This window comes from Anomaloglossus baeobatrachus, chromosome 3 (assembly GCF_048569485.1).
Source record: "Anomaloglossus baeobatrachus isolate aAnoBae1 chromosome 3, aAnoBae1.hap1, whole genome shotgun sequence".
Classification (NCBI taxonomy): Eukaryota; Metazoa; Chordata; class Amphibia; order Anura; family Aromobatidae; genus Anomaloglossus; species Anomaloglossus baeobatrachus.
Genome location: NC_134355.1, coordinates 28281187 through 28304717, shown reverse-complemented (window position 1 = coordinate 28304717; position 23531 = coordinate 28281187). Strand labels below are relative to the sequence as shown.

At 43.0% G+C, this 23531-nt stretch overlaps 2 protein-coding genes across 2 annotated transcripts; one reads left to right on the top strand and one right to left on the bottom strand.

Moving 5' to 3' along the window:
• Positions 1-592: 592 nt before the first annotated feature.
• LOC142297160 (uncharacterized) lies at positions 593-1408 on the bottom strand. Its single transcript, XM_075341432.1, has one exon. The coding sequence runs from the start codon at positions 1370-1372 to the stop codon at positions 593-595; it is 780 nt and encodes a 259-aa protein (XP_075197547.1). The 5' UTR covers positions 1373-1408.
• An 8648-nt stretch (positions 1409-10056) lies between these two features.
• On the top strand, positions 10057-23178 carry LOC142297159 (calpain-2 catalytic subunit-like). The gene is made up of 6 exons (XM_075341431.1): positions 10057-10252; positions 10304-10344; positions 11089-11158; positions 15523-15641; positions 17464-17597; positions 22905-23178. Exons 1-6 carry the CDS (start codon positions 10057-10059, stop codon positions 23176-23178), a joined length of 834 nt encoding a protein of 277 aa, XP_075197546.1.
• Positions 23179-23531: the final 353 nt, after the last annotated feature.

Sequence of the window (23531 nt, the reverse complement as noted above, 5' to 3'; positions counted from 1 at the left end):
GAAGATGTTATTATACATCATTGAAAGAGCGTACAGCAGATCCATTGATTGCACTGGTTAAACAAGTTATAGGTGAACTACATTCGATAATGACAATTGATGACATATTAAATCCCATTTTAACAAGTAAGGCGTTACAGTATGTGCCTTGAAGGCATTAGCTGATGGCAGTTCCTCAGAATCAAGCTGGGTTATTAAGGTGGGTCATTGGTTGTCATGCACATATAGTAATATTTGAATGAGGTATTGAGACCAGTTAACGATTCAAATGTGACGGGTTTATGAAAAAATGTGCGATGATCAAAAATGTCTAATTCATCACAGAACACAGGTACATGAAGGTGATTTAATTAAAAATTGTCATAGATTTTTTTAATTGTGGGAAAAACCAATGACGCCCAATTTTATATTTCTTGCCAGAAATCCACAAGGATTCAAGCAACCCTTTAGGATCTTCTAATGTCTCCACACATGGTTCACTTTTTGTGCCAATTACTATTTTCCTGAATAAGGTTTTAATAGATTTTCTACATCATCATTATCTTTAGTAGTCACACAACTAATTTGCTACTTAAACAGTGAAATTACATAATCATGTCACACTGACATGTTTTGTTGGCTTTATTTTATATAGGGCAAAGTTTGGTTCTTCGGAGACGGGCGCTACCCACCGTTTTGGCTTGACATATAATGGAAAGATTGGCCGTTGGCCCAAGTTGAGGTCACTGTAGTTGTTGAGGAACTCATCGCTGTCCGTGCGCTTGGTATAATAACGTGGTGCCTTCTCGGAAAGATCAGAAGGGTCATCCTGGCTGCTTGGATGAGTGACGGTCAGTTCCTCGGCGTTTATAGGGTCATTATTACTCGGGACGTTGCTTTTAAGATCAAGTTCATCCGTTCCGTTGGGATTTTCACAAGTCTGACCAGTAGAATCGCTCTCGGTTCTTGCTTCAAGGCCGGGAACGTTGACCAACAGACTTACGGAGACGGATCTATCTTCATTGAGGCGCCGAAGCAAATTTTCACACCGAATTCTGGACAGATACAAGTCGAAGGCCGTCTGCTTGGCCTCTTCGCCGTTTATTTTGCCTCCAATCGTATATTCGGTGTTGGATACTATCGAGTAACCCACTCGCTGGAGGATCTGCCGAATGGTATCTTCTGGGATGACAGGTTGGAGAAAATAGACAAAGGTCCCAGTAAATTTCTTTAGGGTCCTGATCTCTTTCCTCCATGGAAATAGGAATAAGTTGACGCAGATGAGCTCCAGGACTGCGAACCCCTTCACCATCTTCCTCAGCAGCTCCACCTTGCGCTCCAGCTTTTGGCTGTGTAGGTTGTGTCTGATGAGCCTGGAGTAGGGGTCCCCCATGGCTGTGGAGGGGTCGGTGTCCCCCCTGTCCTGGGGCTCGGGGTCACACACGGATGAACTTGATCTTAAAAGCAACGTCCCGAGTAATAATGACCCTATAAACGCCGAGGAACTGACCGTCACTCATCCAAGCAGCCAGGATGACCCTTCTGATCTTTCCAAGAAGGCACCACGTTATTATACCAAGCGCACGGACAGCGATGAGTTCCTCAACAACTACAGTGACCTTTATTTTATATACCTTTATTACACTAGAAGTTTCAAGACAATAAATGAAGTTCTATTTAGTTATTTATTTAATTCACTTACATAGCACCAACATATTCTATCAAAATTCTGACTAGGACTCTTATAAACAAGATTGTTTTTTACTTAAAATTAAGATTTTATTTCGATACCCTTTATGTATAGTGATAGGGGACCGCTATGGGTTCCTTTCTGGCCCCATGTATGCAAACATCTTTGTGGTGGCCCTCAAAGAACTTTGAGTTTCCATTTCACCCTACTTCCCACATATTGTTGAGTGGTGGTGATAAATAGACAACATAATAGTAATTTTTTTAGGTCTTTAGAAACAAATAGATGATTTCTTTGTTCTCATCAAAAGCTCAGCTGAACATAGCAAATGTAACATGGTGTCATGAAATTATTCTTTACCATTTTTGAACACTGATATACATAATATGTGACGCTCTGGCCTATTAGGTCATCACAGGTTACTGTGCAATCTGCCCATCTGTGCAATATCCACCTCCTCCTTGTTTATGGGTCCCCAACTTATGGTGTTGCCAATACCAGCCAATCAAAATCCTAGGAACACTCTGCACCACACCCACCAGACACACCAGTGGACGGCCTGAGTGGAATAGAGTCGCCCACCTGGGGGGTTGTTAAGGTGAGGTCAGGAGTGTCAGGAGTAAGGGAAGTGAAGTGTAGGAAGTGAAGGAGAGAGGAGGTTAGGAGCCGTGCTCCTTGGAAGTAACTAGGTGGCAGACAGCGGTCTGGGCCTGGTAGGAGCTGGACCCCCGGTCGCAGGGGATAGTGACAAGGGGCACGGAACTGTCAAGGAGGATAGCCGGCGGCCTTGTACCATCACCGGGCTGGGACCAGGGCATGACGGGGTACGAGGACCCTAGGTCAGGGAGTAGCTTCAGGCAACCTGACAATTCACCCGACGAGAACAGAGCCTTCAAGATCCGCTCTCGACCCGCTTCAAAATCGGGGTGCTAGTGCAACGAGGGGGGTAGGACTTTCCACAAAAACAGTCCAGAAAATCCCAAGCGAGAACCCTGAGAGCAAGCTCCCACAGTTAGCCACACTGGGGAGTGGGACCAAACTAGTTTTACACTATAGGGGCCAACTAGAAAGAGAACGCAGTGCCAAGGAAAAGGTCACAGATCATCAGGCAACACCAGTGAGAACGGGACCCAAACTAGCTCCCCTCAGCAGCAGCGGTGTCCAGAACTTTGGTTTACCAAGTTGCCAGTGTCAGCTTTGTGGACTGAGTGATTACGCGATTGACCCTTTCACCTCATCCCCCCTACCAGTGGAGGGTCGCAACATCTGGCTGCCCCCGTCATCACCCCGGGTACTCCCCAACGGCAGCGGTGGTACTTCATCTTACCACACACCACGGGTGGCGTCACAAACTTTCACTATACAACCCCCCTGTAAATACTTCCCCCCTTTTATTTGAGGGGCCACACGACGTCCCTCGAGCCACCGCGGATCCGGTTCCGAGCAGCCTGGCTGCTGACATGGGGACAGCACATATACATATATGCTGACACAAATTAATTAATGATCATTATAAGAAGCCAATAGACTTCATTAGTCTGTTGCACCTTGAAAATGCCCACCTACAGAAAATGATTGGATCTCCATCATTTAAGAACTTTATTGTTGCTATTTAATTTTTTTATCAATTCTATTGGTAATTGATGAGTTTGTGTATATTTACTTAATTTTTTAAACTTATTTATATTCACACTTACACATTTAAGATGATCAAATATATAACAGATCGTGGTCTAAGCACTGCCAGTATACTGAAAGTGCACCCCCCAATAAGGACAGTTGATCTCCCCATTACAAGATGAGGTTAGCATGCCCAATATTCATGTAAACCATGCCTGGTTCTAATCTTTGAGTTGCCAATATAGATGGCGATCAACTATTCCAGGGTGATGAAAGAGACTATATTTAGGGCTGATAGATACAGAGTGTATTCTCCGTGTTATAATTTACCTTGATCAGATACCCACATACCCTGCATGTGAATATTTCATGCCTCCACATTAATGTGTTATCTTACAAATAGTTTAACATAATTATGTACATATATATATATATATATACACACACACTACAGTTCAAAAGTTTGGAGTCACCCTGACAATTCTGTCTTTTCTATGAAAAATCATACTTTTATTTATCAAATATGTTGCTGCCAGTTGAGGACCTGTGAGGCGTCGATTTCTCAAACTAGGGACTCTAATGTACTTGTCTTGTTGCTCAGTTGTGCAGAGCGGCCTCCCACTTCTCTTTCTACTCTGGTTACAGCCTGTTTGTGCTCTCCTCTGATGGGAGTAGTACACACCGTTGTAGGAAATCTTCAGTTTCTTGGCAGTTTCTCGCATGGAATATCCTTCATTTCTAAGAACAAGAATAGACTGTCGAGTTTCACATGAAAGTTCTCTTTTTCTGGCCAATTTGAGAGTTTAATGGAACCAACAAATGTAATGCTCCCGATTCTCAACCAGCTCAAAGGAGGTCAGTTTTATAGCTTCTCTAAACAGCAAAACTGTTTTCAGCTGTGCTAACACACTTGCACAAGGGTTTTTCAAGAGATTTCTAAACATCCATTAGCCTTCTAACACAGTTAGCAAACACAATGTACCATTAGAACACTGGAGTGGTGGTTGTTGGAAATGGGCCTCTATACACCTACGTATTGCATTCAAAACCAGACGTTTGCCACTAGAATAGTCATTTACCACATTAACAATGTATAGAGTATAGAGTGGATTTCTGTTTAATTTAATGTTAGCTACATTGAAAAAAATGTGCTTTTCTTTCAAAAATAAGGAAATATCTAAGTGACAAGAAACTTTTGAACTGTAGTGTAGATATATACAATATATATATATATATATATATATATATATATATATATATATATATATATACAGTAATATGAAAAAGTTTGGGCACCCCCTATTAATGCTAACCTTTTTTTTTTATAACAATTTGGGTTTTTGCAGCAGCTATTTCAGTTTCATATGTCTAATAAATGATGGACTCAGTAATATTTCTGGATTGAAATGAGGTTTATTGTAAGAACAGAAAATGTGCAATCTGCATTTAAACTAAATTTGACAGGTGCATAAGTATGGGCACTTCAACATAAAGGGGATATTAATATTTTGTAGATCCTCCTTTTGCAAAAATAACAGCCTCTAGTCGCTTCCTGAACAGCAAAGAAAAAATGGAGTTTCCAAGTCCATTAAAAAATTGTAAATTTTATTTTATCACATAATAAATTAATTACAAAAGATCATATACAAAAATACATTACAGAAAAAAAGTGAGGCAAAAGGGAAGGCTGATGAAGCAGTAAAGTACACTGACGCGAAAACGCACGTTTGGAGGGTTCTATTATACTCTGGTGGGCACATCAACCTCCTGTGGGGATAACTGTGAAGTTAAATGGGTAAGCAAATAACTGCAGTTTACTAATGTCCATTGTGACTAATCCACTGCTGATAGGAATGCAGTTGTAATTGGATTGTACCCTTCCTGAAAAAGGTTAAAATTTAACCCCCACATGTTATTGTAGCCATATCACCTTGCCTGGGGGTATTTTCCTCCCCTTCTTTTGCCTCACTTTTTTTCTGTAATGTATTTTTGTATATGATCTTTTGTAATTAATTTATTATGTGATAAAATAAAATTTACAATTTTTTAATGGACTTGGAAACTCCATTTTTTCTTTGCTGTTCATGTAGTCCTTTTTGGAGTAGTCTATAATGTCTTCTGACATCCTTTTGTAGGAACTATGGAAATGTTTGTATTAACTCTAGTCGCTTCCTGTAGCTTTTAATGAGTTCCTGGATCCTGGATGAAGGTATATTTGACCATTCCTGTTTACAAAACAATTCCAGTTCAGTTATGTTTTATGGTCGCCGAGCATGGACAGCCGCTTCACATCATCCCACAGATGTTCAATGATATTCAGGTCTGGGGACTGGGATGGCCATTCCAGAATATTGTAATTGTTCCTCTGCATGAATGCCTGAGTAGATTTGGAGCGGTGTTTTGGATCATTGTCTTGCTGAAATATCCATCCCCTGCGTAACTTCAACTTCATCACTGATTCTTGCACATTATTGTCAAGAATCTGCTGATACTGAGTTGAATCCATGCGACCCTCAACTTTAACAAGATTCCCGGTGGCCACACAGCCCCAAAGCATGATGGAACCTCCACCAAATTTTACTGTGAGTAGCAAGTGCTTTTCTTGGAATGCCGTGTTTTTTTGCCTCCATGCATAACGCCTTTTTGTATGACCAAACAACTCAATCTTTGGTTCATCAGTCCACAGGACCTTCTTCCAAAGTGTAACTCGCTTGTCCAAATGTGCTTTTGCATACCTCAGGCGACTCTGTTTATGGCGTGCTTGCAGAAACAGCTTCTTTCGCATCACTCTCCCATACAGCTTCTCCTTGTGCAAAGTGCGTTGTATTGTTGACCGATGCACAGTGACACCATCTGCAGCAAGATGATGCTGCAGGTCTTTGGAGGTGGTCTGTGGATTGTCCTTGACTGTTCTCACCATTCTTCTTCTCTGCCTTTCTGATATTTTTCTTGGCCTGCCACTTCTGGGCTTAACAAGAACTGTACCTGTGTTCTTCCATTTCCTTACTATGTTCCTCACAGTTGAAACTGACAGTTTCAATCTCTGAGACAACTTTTTGTATCCTTCCCCTGAACAACTATGTTGAATAATCTTTGTTTTCAGATCATTTGAGAGTTGCTTTGAGGAGCCCATGATGCCACTCTTCATAGGAGATTCAAATAGGAGAACAACTTGCATGTGGCCACCTTAAATACCTTTTCTCATGATTGGATACACCGGCCTATGAAGTTCAAAGCTCAATGAGTTTACAAAACCAATTTAGTGCTTCAGTAAGTCAGTAAAAAGTAGTTAGGAGTGTTCAAAACAAGAAATTGATAAGGGTGCCCATACTTATGCACATGTCAAATTTAGTTTAAATGTGGATAGCACATTTTCTGGTAGTACAATAAACCTCATTTCAATTCAGAAATATTACTGAGTCCATCAGTTATTAGATATATGAAACTGAAATAGCTGTTGCAAAAACCCAAATTGTTATAAAGAAAAAAGGTTAACATTAATAGGGGTGCCCAAACGTTTACATATGACTGTGTATATATATATACAGTGGAATCTTGGATTAAGAGTAACTTGGTTTGAGAGCGTTTTGCAAGACAAGCAAAGCTTTTTAAAATTTGTAACTTGGTTTAAGAGCAATGCTTTGCAATAAGAGTAAATACTCACCATGTACACTTCCGGTTCTGTCTTTTCATCGTGCTCTGACCCACTCTGGAGGTAACTTTCTGTACATATTTATTGTATACAATATACCATAGTACACTATAGTATATACTATACAGCATGTCTATCAATTTGCATTTGTGGATACAGTACTGTACTTTCTGCTAACCAGTACAGCACATTGCTTGTACTGTAATCTAATTGCCTGTACAGTATTCCTATTTGGCCTAGTTCTGCTCTTATTTTGGGAGAATATATTTGTGGTGTTTTTTTTGTGTATTGTACTAGAACTGGGTTGTGGAACGAAGTGTTTCAATGATTTCCTATGGGAAAATTTGCTTTGATATAAGAGTAACTTGGTTTAAGAGCGCACTCCCGGAACCAATTATGCTCGTAATCCAAGGTTCCACTGTATATATAATATATATATAGTATACAGTATGAATAAGGTACAATGAAGGTACACTGTTTGAAAACATAATTTGGAGTGCTGCCTCTTTTTTAAAATAGAGGCAAAGTGAAAAAAAAAAGAAAATTATATATATATATATATATATATATATATATATATATATATATATATACAGTTAGGTCCAGAAATATTTGAACAGTGACACAAGTTTTGTTATTTTAGCTGTTTACAAAAACATGTTCAGAAATACAATTATATATATAATATGGGCTGAAAGTGCACACTCCCAGCTGCAATATGAGAGTTTTCACATCCAAATCGGAGAAAGGGTTTAGGAATCATAGCTCTGTAATGCATAGCCTCCTCTTTTTCAAGGGACCAAAAGTAATTGGACAAGGGACTCTAAGGGCTGCAATTAACTCTGAAGGCGTCTCCCTCATTAACCTGTAATCAATGAAGTAGTTAAAAGGTCTGGGGTTGATTACAGGTGTGTGGTTTTGCATTTGGAAGCTGTTGCTGTGACCAGACAACATGCAGTCTAAGGAACTCTCAATTGAGGTGAAGCAGAACATCCTGAGGCTGAAAAAAAAGAAAAAATCCATCAGAGAGAAAGCAGACATGCTTGGAGTAGCAAAATAAACAGTCGGGTACATTCTGAGAAAAAAGGAATTGACTGGTGAGCTTGGGAACTCAAAAAGGCCTGGGCGTCCACGGATGACAACAGTGGTGGATGATCGCCGCATACTTTCTTTGGTGAAGAAGAACCCGTTCACAACATCAACTGAAGTCCAGAACACTCTCAGTGAAGTAGGTGTATCTGTCTCTAAGTCAACAGTAAAGAGAAGACTCCATGAAAGTAAATACAAAGGGTTCACATCTAGATGCAAACCATTCATCAATTCCAAAAATAGACAGGCCAGAGTTACATTTGCTGAAAAACTCCTCATGAAGCCAGCTCAGTTCTGGAAAAGTATTCTATGGACAGATGAGACCAAGATCAACCTGTACCAGAATGATGGGAAGAAAAAAGTTTGAAGAAGAAAGGGAACGGCACATGATCCAAGGCACACCACACCCTCTGTAAAACATGGTGGAGGCAATGTGATGGCATGGGCATGCATGGCTTTCAATGGCACTGGGTCACTTGTGTTTATTGATGACATAACAGCAGACAAGAGTAGCCGGATGAATTCTGAAGTGTACCGGGATATACTTTCAGCCCAGATTCAGCCAAATGCTGCAAAGTTGATCGGACGGCGCTTCATAGTACAGATGGACAATGACCACAAGCATACAACCAAAGCTACCCAGGAGTTCATGAGTGCAAAAAAGTGGAACATTCTGCAATGGCCAAGTCAATCACCAGATCTTAACCCAATTGAGCATGTATTTCACTTGCTCAAATCCAGACTTAAGACGGAAAGACCCACAAACAAGCAAGACCTGAAGGCTGCGGCTATAAAGGCCTGGCAAAGCATTAAGAAGGAGGAAACCCAGCGTTTGGTGATGTCCATGGGTTCCAGACTTAAGGCAGTGATTGCCTCCAAAGGATTCGCAGCAAAATATTGAAAATAAAAATATTTTGTTTGGGTTTGGTTTATTTGTCCAATTACTTTTGACCTCCTAAAATGTGGAGTGTTTGTAAAGAAATGTGACAATTCCTACAATTTCTATCAGATATTTGTGTTCAAACCTTCAAATTAAACGTTACAATCTGCACTTGAATTCTGTTGTAGAGGTTTCATTTCAAATCCAATGTGGTGGCATGCAGAGCCCAACTCGCGAAAATTGTGTCACTGTCCAAATATTTCTGGACCTAACTGTATATATATGTATATATATATATATATATATATATATATATATATATATATACATATATATATATATATATATATATACATATATATAATTTTCTTTTTTTTCACTTGCCTCTATTTTAAAAATGAGGCAGCACTCCAAATTATGTTTTCAAACAGTGTACCTTCATTGTACCTTATTCAGAGGCATATCTAGGGGGGGCTGGCGGGGCATGTGCCCTGGGTGCAGCTGTCAGGGGAGCGCTGTCAGGCTGCCTGACGCAGAGCTCTGAGAGTCTCCCTAGTGGCTGCTTTTAATGCCCTCCCTGGTGGGAGCCAGCTATTCTCTGCAGGGGACATTCTAGAAGACCTCTGTGTGTTATACACCTCTTTTCAGGGTAATTGAAGACTTTGGAGTTCTTTTTTTACTAAATCAATTGCCAGTAAATCAAATTTGACAGTTGAATTGGAGCAAATCTGTCGAATTTGATTTTCGAGAAATTCCCTAATATAAGAATCATAATGCAGACATGTGGGAAAATGTCAGGTCCCATTGAACTCATGCACTTCAACACTAGATATGTATCCAAGATTAACTATTCAGAAGTGCATCATCTTGATAAATGGCCCAAAAAGATATTTGTGTTATGGTGGTTCTTTATAACATGACTACATCTCTAGGTTGTGCTTCACGTTTCCTGAGAAGACGCTGCAGGGAAAATAATGTAAGGTTCTCAGGCCTTTAGAATTTCCTCAGAAATATATTCCTATCAGGCTTATCTTAGGTTTTTTGTCATTTCATAGCCTCAAGGTTTTCTTCTATGTATATAACGGTGTATAAATACCTCTCTGTTCATTCTCTATAACCACCTGCTACATTACAGAGCTTTACATCATGTCCGGAGTTGCCTCTAAGATCGCCCAAGACAGGGCCAAGGCTGCGGGTCTTGGCTCCCCCAAGAATCCAATAAAATTTGCAGGTCAAGAGTTTGAGAAACTGAAGGCAGAGTGCCTGGCATCTAAAAAACTATTTGAAGATCCACAATTTAAAGCTGATCAGTCGTCCCTAGGAAAAGAGAAGAACGGGCTGGGTCCAGATTCAGAAATAATAATTGGTAAAGAAGATGATGAAGAAGAAGAAGAAGATGAAGAAGTATTGGAGATAGAGTGGAAGAGACCCAATGTAAGAATCTATATAATATTAATGCATATGTACAGTCATGGTCAAAACTTTGGACACACCTGTTCATGTAATGGTTTTCCTTGGCAGCAAAACCACAAAGGACAATGTATGGAAACAAGTAGAAGCATGAATGAAACAAATAAAAATGTGTGTTACACCTTAGGCCAGTTTCACACATCCTTCTTTTTGCCAGTTTTGCGGATCCGGCGCGCTCCCGTACAGTGAATACAGTACAATGACAGCGCAACAAGCGCCAGTCACGTGCTGTCATGTGACCGGCGCATGTGACCCGGAAGTTACAGCGCTGTCATTGTACTGTATTCACTGTACGGGAGTGCGCCGGATCCGCGAAACCGGCAAAAAGAAGGATGTGTGAAACTGGCCTTAGACTTCTCAAAGTTTATTCTGATGACTGCTTGACACACCTTTGACAATCTCTTATGCAGTTTTATCAAGCAGTCACCTCGAATGTCTTCTAATATACAGATACGTAGGGTTCACTTATAGAATCATCTGCCTTTAAAAGGCTACTTTCAACCATCAGGTGTGTTTTGCAGAGGAGTGACGGTGCACAGCTCCGTATAGTGGAAAGCCCTATTCTACATCCAGCTAAGTAACGAGAAAGTCAAGCCACGTTTCCAATAACACGTCTCGTTGGTTGTGTTTGGCAATGATTTTATCATGTGTATGGACTATAATATACGATCATCCATGCTGACAAAAAAACAATGTTTCATTTTGCAGGAAATAATGCGGAACCCCAAGTTTATAGTAGGAGGAAGGGAGCGTGATGATGTCTGCCAGGGCGAACTAGGTGAGTGGGGTTGAATTCAGTGTTGTAAAATCCTTTGTTGTAAAATGTCATATGTCTTCTAATGTAAAAATGGAAAATAGTTACAGGATTCAATAATAAAAATACCTGATAAAAAACAGAAATATGCAAAAGATGCTTTTAAGATAAAATAACTGTACACTAAACACACAGGAGGGGCTAAAAATGGAGCTTCCCTTCTTTTTGGAGGGAGATGGGGGTTGAATTTTATGAGTTCCTAAAGAGTAGACTATAAGAATAGATTTATAGTTTGTCTTTTTACAAATTAACAATGGAGTTCGCCCAAAAAAAAAAAGTATCACCAATACATAGTAATAATAAGTGAGTGATTACTAAAGATTCTATCAACTAAACCCAATAAATCATAGGTAGGAGACTCCTGTGGCCTATTCTCAAAAGGAACAATGGCGTCACAGGAAAATTAAAGGGAATTTATGAATTGAACTTCCTAAGCCGTCTATATGGGCACAAAGGTCATAGCAAAATGAATAAAATTATACCTTGATACCTATGATTAAATGTCTTATTCCAGAGATATCCACATTCTCTTCATATGTAAATGAGCTGTTAAGATTTATGCGCCGGACATAGACATCCCCTACAATCGGCCGCTCTAAAGAGATGGACTTGTTGGCACGTTCCTCCCCCAAAAACACCAATTGCATTAATATTATGGAAGATGAATAATGTGATGTGTTAATGTGAAGTGTATTGAGTATTGTGTATAGTGTTGGTAAGAAGTAATATGTGTTGTGTTATAATGCATTGTACTGTGAGGAAGCTGTGTTCTGCCCAGGAAGACAGTGAGTAAGGTAAAAAAAAACAGTTGGGACTAGTCCATAGTGGGAGTGGTTAGTGAACACGAAAGGGGATGGTTCCCTGGAAATAGACAGGGCCCAGTGTGAGACAGAAGTAGACCTCTGGACTGAGGGTACAGCAGAGCTGATCAGAGGACAACAAAAAGAAAGCGAGCAAAAGATAGAGCAACTGAGTGAAAAAGTGAGACGGGTTTGGAGACAGGATGTTTGACAGAGTGGCCCCTAGTAGTAGGGCTACTAGGTACTAACCATGCAGGGTGCCCAAACTTTTACATCGGCCCATTTTCTTTTTTTAGTTAATTTTAAAATGTTCTAGATGAAAATATATATATATTTTTTTCTTATAATACAACGGAAATGTGTAATCTTTACCTTTATGCCTTTTAAAGATCATTTAATCTTCAACTTGCTTAACTGTTCACAATAAAGGCTGCTTTACACGCAGCGACATCGCTAGCGATGTCGCTGGTGAACGCACCCGCTCCCGTCGGTTGTGCTGTGACGCCCTGGCACAGCCAGGTTGTCACATAAAGAGTTAATCCTCCTTGGTAATATGATCTCACACCGGTGCAGCCAGACAAGCACAGCCCCCAGTGTAAGGGAAAAGCAGAGGGGAGGGGCTGGAGCAGAGAGTGTGTGGAGGCAGACAGGACAGAGGTCTGGAGTTTAGCTCCCGGCTGGGAGTGAAGCGTTCTCCAAAAGGGCCGGGGCAGGCCGTAGTGAGGAAGGGGCCAGAACAGGTAGCCGGAGCCGGGCGGTGGCCCCTCGGTACCTGGGTACCCGGATCACTACAGGGGAGAGGATTCCCCGTTCCCGGCTGAGGAGAAAGGAGAGAGAGGAGAAAAGGCACTTTGCTGCAGGGAAGGAAACAACAAGGGCTGCTGCACCGTGTGTGGGACACTAACACCCCCGTACCGGAGGCCGCGGACACCGGCAATTCTTAGTTCACCAGTGACTCCGTGTGACTTTCTTGTGAGTACACCCGTGCCCTCGGGCACCACACTGCAGCACTGCGCCCTGCCCCCTGCTTACCCCATCACCGGGCCCCGGGACAACCAACCCCCTACCCACGGAGGGGAGAAATAACATCTAGCTGCTCCATACCATCGCTCCCGGGATCCCCATCTAAAGCAGCGGTGGTGTTCCAACCTCACCACAACCGTGGGTGGCGTCACGGACGATTCCCCTTACTAAATCCCCTTTTACTGTGGAGCCTGGGATCACAGACCGGGTCACGCCATCGTGATACCCACAGAAGTGACTCTGTGGCCCGGATCTGAGTACCCCTGGTCCCCGGGCGAAACATTTGGCGTCACGAACAGGATCGAACCCATCCAGTTACCTGGAGGAAGTGCGCCTTATTCTGGACTGTCAGCGGTGATCCGCTGCAAAAATCTTAAAGTCGCCATCTTTGCCGCCATTTTTGGCGCGAAAATCTCCCGCCCAGCACCTTCTTCCCCAAGCGTTGGGCGCGAAAAAGAGGCTCCGCCCCCTGAGAACGCGGGCGGAAGTGAAGCTCCGGAGGACCGGAAGCGAAAAGGAAACTTTAAAAGTTGCTGGAAGGACTGCTCCCGAGTACCAAGGGGGAGCAGTCGGAAGGAACTGCAGTTCATGTGACCAGGACTGTAAAGGCAGGGACGCCAGGACTCTGCCAACATTTGGTTCCTGGAGAGGCCGCCGCAGCGATGCACCGACCCGTTACCCCTGTTACCGGTAGCGGAGCCCGCAGCGCCTGTTGGGGAGGACCCAGACCTGGGGTCCCCAGGCCTCACCTTTGTCACCGCCCTGCCACCGGCCCCGGCAGTCCGCCCGGCCGCGACGGAGATGACGACGGCTCCGGCAGTCCGCCCGGCCGCAACGGCAGCGAAGTACCGGTCCCGTTGACCAATTTGGGACTGTTCCTGGACTGGGGTCAAGGGGTGCTGCCTGGGTTTTAGGGGCAGCACCAAGGCTAGGTTGTTTGGGTGGGTGACTGAGGGACCCGTTACACAGTTATTATTAAAAGTGTTATTTCTTGTTGCAACGTTGAAGCAATGTGCATCCCGCTGTGGGAAGATTGAAAATGTTTAAAATGTTTTATTCTTTTCCAGTTTAATAAAATGTCGGTGCCTAGCCGGCCCGAGGACGGGCCGTGTTTTACCAAGGGGGTGTGTGACGCCCTGGCACAGCCAGGTTGTCACATAAAGAGTTAATCCTCCTTGGTAATATGATCTCACACCGGTGCAGCCAGACAAGCACAGCCCCCAGTGTAAGGGAAAAGCAGAGGGGAGGGGCTGGAGCAGAGAGTGTGTGGAGGCAGACAGGACAGAGGTCTGGAGTTTAGCTCCCGGCTGGGAGTGAAGCGTTCTCCAAAAGGGCCGGGGCAGGCCGTAGTGAGGAAGGGGCCAGAACAGGTAGCCGGAGCCGGGCGGTGGCCCCTCGGTACCTGGGTACCCGGATCACTACAGGGGAGAGGATTCCCCGTTCCCGGCTGAGGAGAAAGGAGAGAGAGGAGAAAAGGCACTTTGCTGCAGGGAAGGAAACAACAAGGGCTGCTGCACCGTGTGTGGGACACTAACACCCCCGTACCGGAGGCCGCGGACACCGGCAATTCTTAGTTCACCAGTGACTCCGTGTGACTTTCTTGTGAGTACACCCGTGCCCTCGGGCACCACACTGCAGCACTGCGCCCTGCCCCCTGCTTACCCCATCACCGGGCCCCGGGACAACCAACCCCCTACCCACGGAGGGGAGAAATAACATCTAGCTGCTCCATACCATCGCTCCCGGGATCCCCATCTAAAGCAGCGGTGGTGTTCCAACCTCACCACAACCGTGGGTGGCGTCACGGACGATTCCCCTTACTAAATCCCCTTTTACTGTGGAGCCTGGGATCACAGACCGGGTCACGCCATCGTGATACCCACAGAAGTGACTCTGTGGCCCGGATCTGAGTACCCCTGGTCCCCGGGCGAAACAGTGCATCACGGGGAAATCGCTGCCCATGGCGCACAACATCGCTAGGACCTGTCACACTATACTTGCCTGCCTAGCGATGTCGCTGTGGCCGGCGAACCGCCTCCTTTCTACGATAGTGGTTCGTGTGGCGTCACAGCGACGTCACACAGCAGTCGTCCAATAGAAGCGGAGGGGCGGAGAGCAGCCGAAAAAAAGTGACGCCCACATCGTTGCCGGTGGACCAGGTACGGTGTTGTTCCTCGTTCCTGGGGTGTCACACGTAGCGATGTGTGCTGCCTCAGGAACGACGAACAACCTCCATCCTGCACCAGCAACCATATTTGGGATTAGAACGACGTGTCAACGATCAACGATTAGGTGAGTAATTTTGATTGTTAGCGGTCGTTCGTGCGTTTCACACGCAACAACGTCGCTAACGAGGCCAGATGTGCGGCACGAATTCCGTGACCCCAACGACATCTTGTTAGCGATGTCGTTGCGTGTAAAGCCCCCTTAACAGTAATTTTGGCTAGTGGTGCCCAAACTTTTACATCCCACTGTATCCTAAAACTCTTGATTATTTTTGCACAGGTGACTGCTGGTTTCTCGGCTCCATCGCATGCCTCACACTGAATAAAGATTGTGTGTCCCGTGTAATTCCACAAGATCAATATTTTGATAAGGACTATGCCGGGATCTTCCGCTTTATGGTAAGTTATTTATGTGATGTAATGTAATACCCCATGCTCAAAATGAAACGTTTCTAACAGATTCCCATCTACAACTATGTGCCATTTATAGTACTGGTGTCTTCTTATGTGAAAGAGGGGTATTTGGAGCAGCTCAGTGATGAAGGCCGGGGTGTGACGACTCTACACTCCCTGGAGACACATCTTTGCTTAGAATCCAAGATTAACTCTTGCTAGCCTGCCCATGAATCAGCACACAGTAGGTCGACACCCAAGTTTGACTGTGTCTATCCCAGACACCAGAGAAACCATCTGGTGGAGTGTCAGAATCCTCAATCTGAACAGAGTTCAATGCCGCCATGACAGTTGATGATGTTTGTGCAAAACTCAGTGTGACAATACCATTCTATGGCATAGAACACTATAAATGGTCCTGTAAATGATTGTAGAAGAAAAAACACGTCATATGGATGCTAGGTGAGAAAAAAGTTGCACACTCGCATGATATATGGAATACCAAAAGGATTCACTCATTCCACATTTATGGATGAGAATGGGACCAGTTTTGATACACCATTGTAAATGAACCATAGCCCAACTTTCAGCACTAATAAAACACATTTACTGCATATGACACGCCCACCAGGGCCATGGGGGTTACTCGGAACCGGCATGTTTCTGTCTGGGAGGTCATGGCAGCAGAGCCCAACTCCGTGACCTTGACGGTGTTGCTTTAAAGAGACGAAGGGGAATATTTACAGGGGGTAAGTCATGACGCCAACTGTGGTCTTCAGCCAGGTATGCTGCTAGACAGGACTGCTGGGGCAGATGGTCACGCAGCTGAGATGGTACAGCTCCCCACAGGTGGAGCTGGGCCCCAGGACAGCCATTGGCAGTGTTTAGCCGGTGAAGTGCTTTGAATAGTTTGGGGTTGGTGGCGCAGACAATGATTCCAGGGCAGGGCACAGCGGGATGCAGTCATTAGTTCTTTTACTCACAATTGGCAGTTCCAGGTTATCTCGGCCGATTAAACACCACTTTCGGAATGCTGGGTCCTACAGTGACGAGATCCAGCCGATCCCCTGGCAATTCAGAGGCACAGAACCAGTGTTCCTTTCTGTGTCCCTTTCCTGGTTGTCTTCCTGCGCTGGCTTCGCCCTCCTGCCCTGCGCCCTCACAAACAGTGCCTCGAGCCGGTGTCTGCGGGTCTTTCTTGGGAGGCTCTTTTGTCCTATCCCTTGGCCTTCTATGGTCACCTTTTCAGCGGATTCGCGTGTGGTTGTGACTTTGGCACATGAAGTTATCTCAGTCTCCGGTTTGCTAGCTGAGCCTTGTAGTTCTCCAATAGTCTAAGGGCCAATCCCCCTATGCGGCTTAGTCCCTCCACACCGGTGCGTCAGCTGTAAATGCCAGCCTACAGGTGGATCTCTCACTGGCCTTGACTCTAGGACCCCTTCTTCCTTTCTTTCTTCCTCCTTGTCCTAGGACGAGCTCCTCCGGCTCCAGTCCTCTGGTCCTCTCCCCTCCACTGCTTCCTTGTTTTCTCTCTCACTTCTTCTGTGTAGTTTCACTTTCTCCACTCTGTTCTAAGTGTCCACCCACTAACTAACCCCACCTCCAGGCTGGCTTCGAGACTTTGCTCTGCCTAAGGAGCAATCTCGCCGTAACCATGGCCTGAAGTGGTGTAGCTATACTAAGAGTGTGTGTGTGCAACAGTCTGTGACCTCCTCCTTAACAGGGAAAGGGATATCACACCTCTAGCTGAGGTGCAGTACCTATGTGGCGACTGGATTCTCAGGGGTGCCACACATATATATTAATAGAAAGTTCTGCTTTCATGCAGTTTTGGCAGTACGGACAATGGGTGGAAGTGGTTGTCGATGACAGGCTGCCTACCAAGGATGACACACTCATATTTGCAAGCTCTGGAACGTCTAATGAGTTTTGGAGTGCCCTCATGGAAAAAGCCTATGCTAAGTAAGTACAAAAATGAATGCCATAGTTTTGTAAAAAAAATCTATGAAAACATACAGTATTTCAAGGGGTGCCAAAATCTTGCGTGCACATGTTCAAAACCATCCTGGGCTCCATCAGAGCCAGAAGTAAGGCGAGTAGAAAGATTTATTCTAACTTTTTAATGGCTTTTTTACAGTATAGGGTCATTCCGTGTCAAGTGGACCAGTTTTAAAAATCGTCCCCACTCGACGTTCTCCGATTTTGCTGAAAATTTATAAGGATGTACATGTATGTTTGAAAAGAGGTTCTGTAAATTTTTAGGGCCAGATCTCAAATATATTGGGCACTGTTGACCTTTCACTGGAGGCCCCCCCAAGCCTGCGGCTTCAGCTAAGAGGATTTTGCAAACTTTGGCACATAGCCATTAGAGTTCTATACTGGCTATGATGCTGAAATTTGGCATACTAGCTCAACTTTTGCTGCTAAACGCGATAAAATTATTACCGGCTATGACAAAACAATATTTCGGCCGCAATTTTGTGTCAAAGTAGCATGCAAAACGTGTCGCATAAAATTTATGCCAAACTTTGCCCATATATAACTCAAGACCAAAAACCAATAGGAACTGGTGCTTTACCCTGTACAACAAACATCTTCATGACTTTGCATTGCTGCAATATCTCGGTCAAAGCATATGTATTTCTGTAAATATTCACACCCACATATGATGAAAAACTTAAAAAAAACGAATTTTACCTATTTTTAGGTCAAATTTCCCAAAAAGGGTACCCCTAAAATATATTAATTCTGTTATCATTTGAAAGAGCACATTTTTCTCTACAAGGATCATTGGGGTTTTTTTTTGGAGTCTCTCCATTTAAGAAAAGAAAAATGCCACTGAACATGGTGTTATGTATGCACGCAATGCATTGATTTTGTGTTTGATTTTCAGATTCTTATCACATGTTACAGAGTTGTATTGTTGCTAGCAATGTCTATTATAATCAAAAACCTATAAACCTATTGACTATTGTTACATTTTAATGCATATATTATTTATTTTTTAGTGATGGAGAATGAAATTGATGACGAATCGGCCCAGTGCTCTATCGGCCTTGCGAACAATTCAAAGTGCCACCTTAAGACATTCACCCATAGCAAGGATGAGTTGAAATTGTTTACAAGCTTTGGATTGGATGAACAGAAATTGCTGCGTCGACGAGTGGGACTAAATTTTGACGAACATTCACAAATCTGTTTACACCATGAAGCTTCATTCTTGACCAAATATGAGCATTGGAAAAAATCGTGTTGCAATCCTTTTGGCTTACCCGTGGATATTTCAGAGGAGAGATGCCAATGGATGTTAAGCTTGAATTTAGACTTTCAGGAGAACATTCCATTCCATCTGGATCTGATTCAGAGGAAACTGGATCAGCTGATTTTTTTCTTTTAGCAAATTCTTTTCGACATGATACACACATCTTCTGGCCAGGCTTCACATCATTCTTTGTGAATTCGTTCAACTGGTCAGCTGCTAACAAATTGATAGCTCGCAAATTCTTTTTGGTGTTATGACCTTTCTTCCCAAAAGGATTGCAACACGATTTTTGCAAATGCTCATATTTGGTCAAGAATGAAGCTTCATGGTGTAAACAGATTTGTGAATGTTCGTCAAAATTTAGTCCCACTCGTCGACGCAGCAATTTCTGTTCATCCAATCCAAAGCTTGTAAACAATTTCAACTCATCCTTGCTATGGGTGAATGTCTTAAGGTGGCACTTTGAATTGTTCGCAAGGCCGATAGAGCACTGGGCCAATTCGTCATCAATTTCATTCTCCATCACTAAAAAATAAATAATATATGCATTAAAATGTAACAATAGTCAATAGGTTTATAGGTTTTTTATTATAATAGACATTGCTAGCAACAATACAACTCTGTAACATGTGATAAGAATCTGAAAATCAAACACAAAATCAATGCATTACGTGCATAGATAACACCATGTTCAGTGGCATTTTTCTTTTCTTAAATGGAGAGACTCCAAAAAAAACCCCAATGATCCTTGTAGAGAAAAATGTGCTCTTTCAAATGATAACATAATTAATATATTTTAGGGGTACCCTTTTTGGGAAATTTGACCTAAAAATAGGTAAAATTCGTTTTTTTTAAGTTTTTCATCATATGTGGGTGTGAATATTTCCACAAATACATATGCTTTGACCGTGATATTGCAGCAATGCAAAGTCATGAAGATGTTTGTTGTACAGGGTAAAGCACCAGTTCCTATTGGTTTTTGGTCTTGAGTTATATATGGGCAAAGTTTGGCATAAATTTTATGCGACACGTTTTGCATGCTACTTTGACACAAAATTGCGGCCGAAATATTGTTTTGTCATAGCCGGTAATAATTTTATCGCGTTTAGCAGCAAAAGTTGAGCTAGTATGCCAAATTTCAGCATCATAGCCAGTATAGAACTCTAATGGCTATGTGCCAAAGTTTGCAAAATCCTCTTAGCTGAAGCCGCAGGCTTGGGGGGGCCTCCAGTGAAAGGTCAACAGTGCCTAATATATTTGAGATCTGGCTCTAAAAATTTACAGAACCTCTTTTCAAACATACATGTACATCCTTATAAATTTTCAGCAAAATCGGAGAACGTCGAGTGGGGACCACTGGTCCACTTGACACGGAATGACCCTATACAAAAATGGTGGCTGGCGGCCATCATTTTGCTGAAGAGGCCAGCTACAAAAAAGAAAATCAGTAAACTTTCATTACAATTCCACTCCACTCAAATTTATTGTCTCATTTCTATGGCTGAATATACAAAGAATTGTATAATATCATGTACATGACTGTGGGATAGTTTTGAAGTTCTAGGAGGAATTTCATTCTAGAGTACAATGAATAAAACTACTGAAAAATATATAAAAAAAAAATAAATTAATGAACATTAGAGAAAAGCAAATCGATTCTAAACCAATCAAAATGGTGTTCAATTTTCTGAAATTCCCAGATCACAACAAATTTGAATAACTTATTCAAATTCCGTCAATCACCCAAAAAAATGCCTGCTCCCATTTTACACATTTCCACTGAAGGTTTACATGATCTCACGCATGGTCATGGGGGCTTCTCCATATTACCTGCAGCTATCACATCACATGGTATAGCAAAGCCAATCAGGAAATTGCTTGTATAAAAGCCGAGGCAGAGAATGCAGCAGACATTTTTGTAAGATTTAGGATAGTGAGAGGACATCAGAGCTCAGAGCTCTACAAAACAGATAGAAAGCGAAAGTTCTAAAACATTGGAGTAATACTTCAAAAAGTAACTGCAGCACTGAAGCAAATGACTGTAGTATTCTGCAAACAATACAGAGATGCATTTATTAGGTGGTTAATAAAATTGGAGTTGTCAGCAGCAGTGCCAGGCTGTGTTATTGATCAGTAATGTTTTGTAGCTGGAATCTGTCCTGCTGCATTTGAAATACTACTGCATAATTTTTTTCTTCTTTCTCAAAAGGGTTATTCCCAAAATCACAATGTGGTCCTATAAAAACTAAAGGGTAAATTGAGTCTGGAGGTATATTCTTAGGCGGGCTTTACACGTTGTGACATCGCTAGCATCGGCCCAAGGTGATCACTACCTGTGGAAGGCTGCAGTCTGATAAAAGTAGTAGTCAGGCAGGGTCGAACCGGGAAATGCAAAACAAGGACAGAATCAACAGGCAAGGACGTAATCAGAAAACAAAGCAGAGGTCAAATCCAGATCGGGCAATGAGGTACATAAATAGCAGGCAGGAGGGTAGTCAGGAAACAAGCAGAAGTCAGAATCACTAAACAGAACAGGGTGGGACAGGAACCAGGAAATCAGAAATATCTCTGGCAGTGGTCAGCAGACAGGAGGGTTAATACGAAGGGTGTGGTGTCTTCCCATTGGTTGTAGCTGAATGATGGTAACCTCAGCTGGAAGACACACGCCACCTACAGTCAGCCAGTGGTACTGCAGATCCCAAGTAAACCCAGCCCAGTAGATGAGCGGAGCCTGCGCCCACCAGTGCCGCTGGCATCGACTCCTCTCCCATCACCAGCACTATCCACGGCAGGAACACGACGTCACCTGGTTATCAAAGTAGAAGTCGCTGGAGTGGACTCCGTTGGGGACGTAACAACTATCCCTTCTCCAGCAGCTTGCCGCTGGCATCGACTCCTCTCCCATCACCAGCACTATCCACGACAGGAACACAACGTCACCTGGTTATCAAAGTAGAAGTCGCTGGAGTGGACTCCAGTGGGGACGAAACAACTATCTCTTCTCCAGCAGCTTGCCCTATACTAAATGTAGATAAGAGCGGTATTATTAGAGAATAGTGTAATTTTTTTATGTACTAGCAGCAAGGTCTGTAAGGCTTGAATACCTGCCTACATGCCTCTAATACACTATCCCTTCTCCAGCAGCTTGCCCTACACTAAAAGCAGCTAAGAGCAGTGAGCAGTATTATTAGAGAATAGAAACTATTTAAATTAGTACTAAAAAGGACTGTTGGTTGTACGTGCAGGAACAAGGACTGTAAGACTAGAATCCCTGCCTACATGATTAATATACTATCCTTGCTCCAGAAGCTAAGCTTACACTAACTGCAGACTAAGAGCAGTATTAGTAAAGACTAGAATGTATTTCAATTATCCCTGAAAAGGTCTGTTGGTTTAATGTTGCACCAGCAGGCACTGTGACGCTATAACACACTGTCCCTTCTCAAGCAGAAACTCTCTCTACTCTATATCCGGGTACAGTGCGCTGAGCTTGGCGTCACTGGATTTATATAGACGGGATGATACCATTCGGTTAGCCAATCACAGTAATGCCATAGCCAACATGACTATAGCATTACTGTGATTAACAGGTAATCCTCTCATGTTTAGTGGCTGAAAAATAGCCGCAAAACATGAGGGGTGGGGACTCAGACATGGCGCCCGAGTGGCAGGATACTCAATCGAGTATTGACTGCTGTACCAAGCAGTGCCAAGCATGCTCTCCTATCACTAGTGAATGGAGTGGTGGTCATGCAGGCCCATGGTCATGGGATATGGGACTCATTCTTATAATTGTTGACCTTAAGAACTTGTCTTTAATGTGTATTCCCCTATAATCTACTAGATTCTAGTTTTTCTTAGTTTTTCTATAGGTATTCCCTCCATTATCTTCCATGGAGGGCACAGAAAATTTTAAAAAGATGTACCAAAAACTTTACCATGTGAACCTGACTTTATATTCCAATTTTTCAATTAACAGAGTAGTAAACAAAATGTATTCTCCACAGGCTCCATGGATCATACGAAGCCCTTATTGCAGGTGATGCTATGGATGCACTTGAGGATTTCACTGGAGGGGTTGGAGAATTATATCAAACATATTCTGCTTCAGAAGAATTATTTGAGAAAATCCAAAGAGCCCTCTTGAAGAAATCCTTGCTTGGATGTGGCTCAGTAAGTTATCACAAGTCTTATTTTGGATCAGATGTAAGAGGGTGCTACAGGGCAGTAATCGTGGTCAAGGAACTTACTGTGGACGCCTCAGCACGATACACAAATTGACTGATCCTGGCTGGGTGAGTGGACCTGTGTCGTGATGACTGACATTCTTTGTAGACCACATATTGCATATTGCCGCTGTCATCGGCTGGCTAGGACAATACGACAACTCGAGAAATTAACAGTTCTTTTCAACCAACAGTTCTTTACTGGACAGCACCAACAGTTACAATTTCACACACAAGATACCAGGCAAAAGTGTTCAAGCACGTTAAAGTTTCACAAATGGCCATCAAACACACCTTAACTTCCCCTAGGTTGCTTCTGATCTGTTAAGTTCTGAAGTTCCAGTACAACCCAGCCCAGTGTTTCAACACATAAAGTGATGGCCATCTTCCCTTCTTGCACTCCCTTGT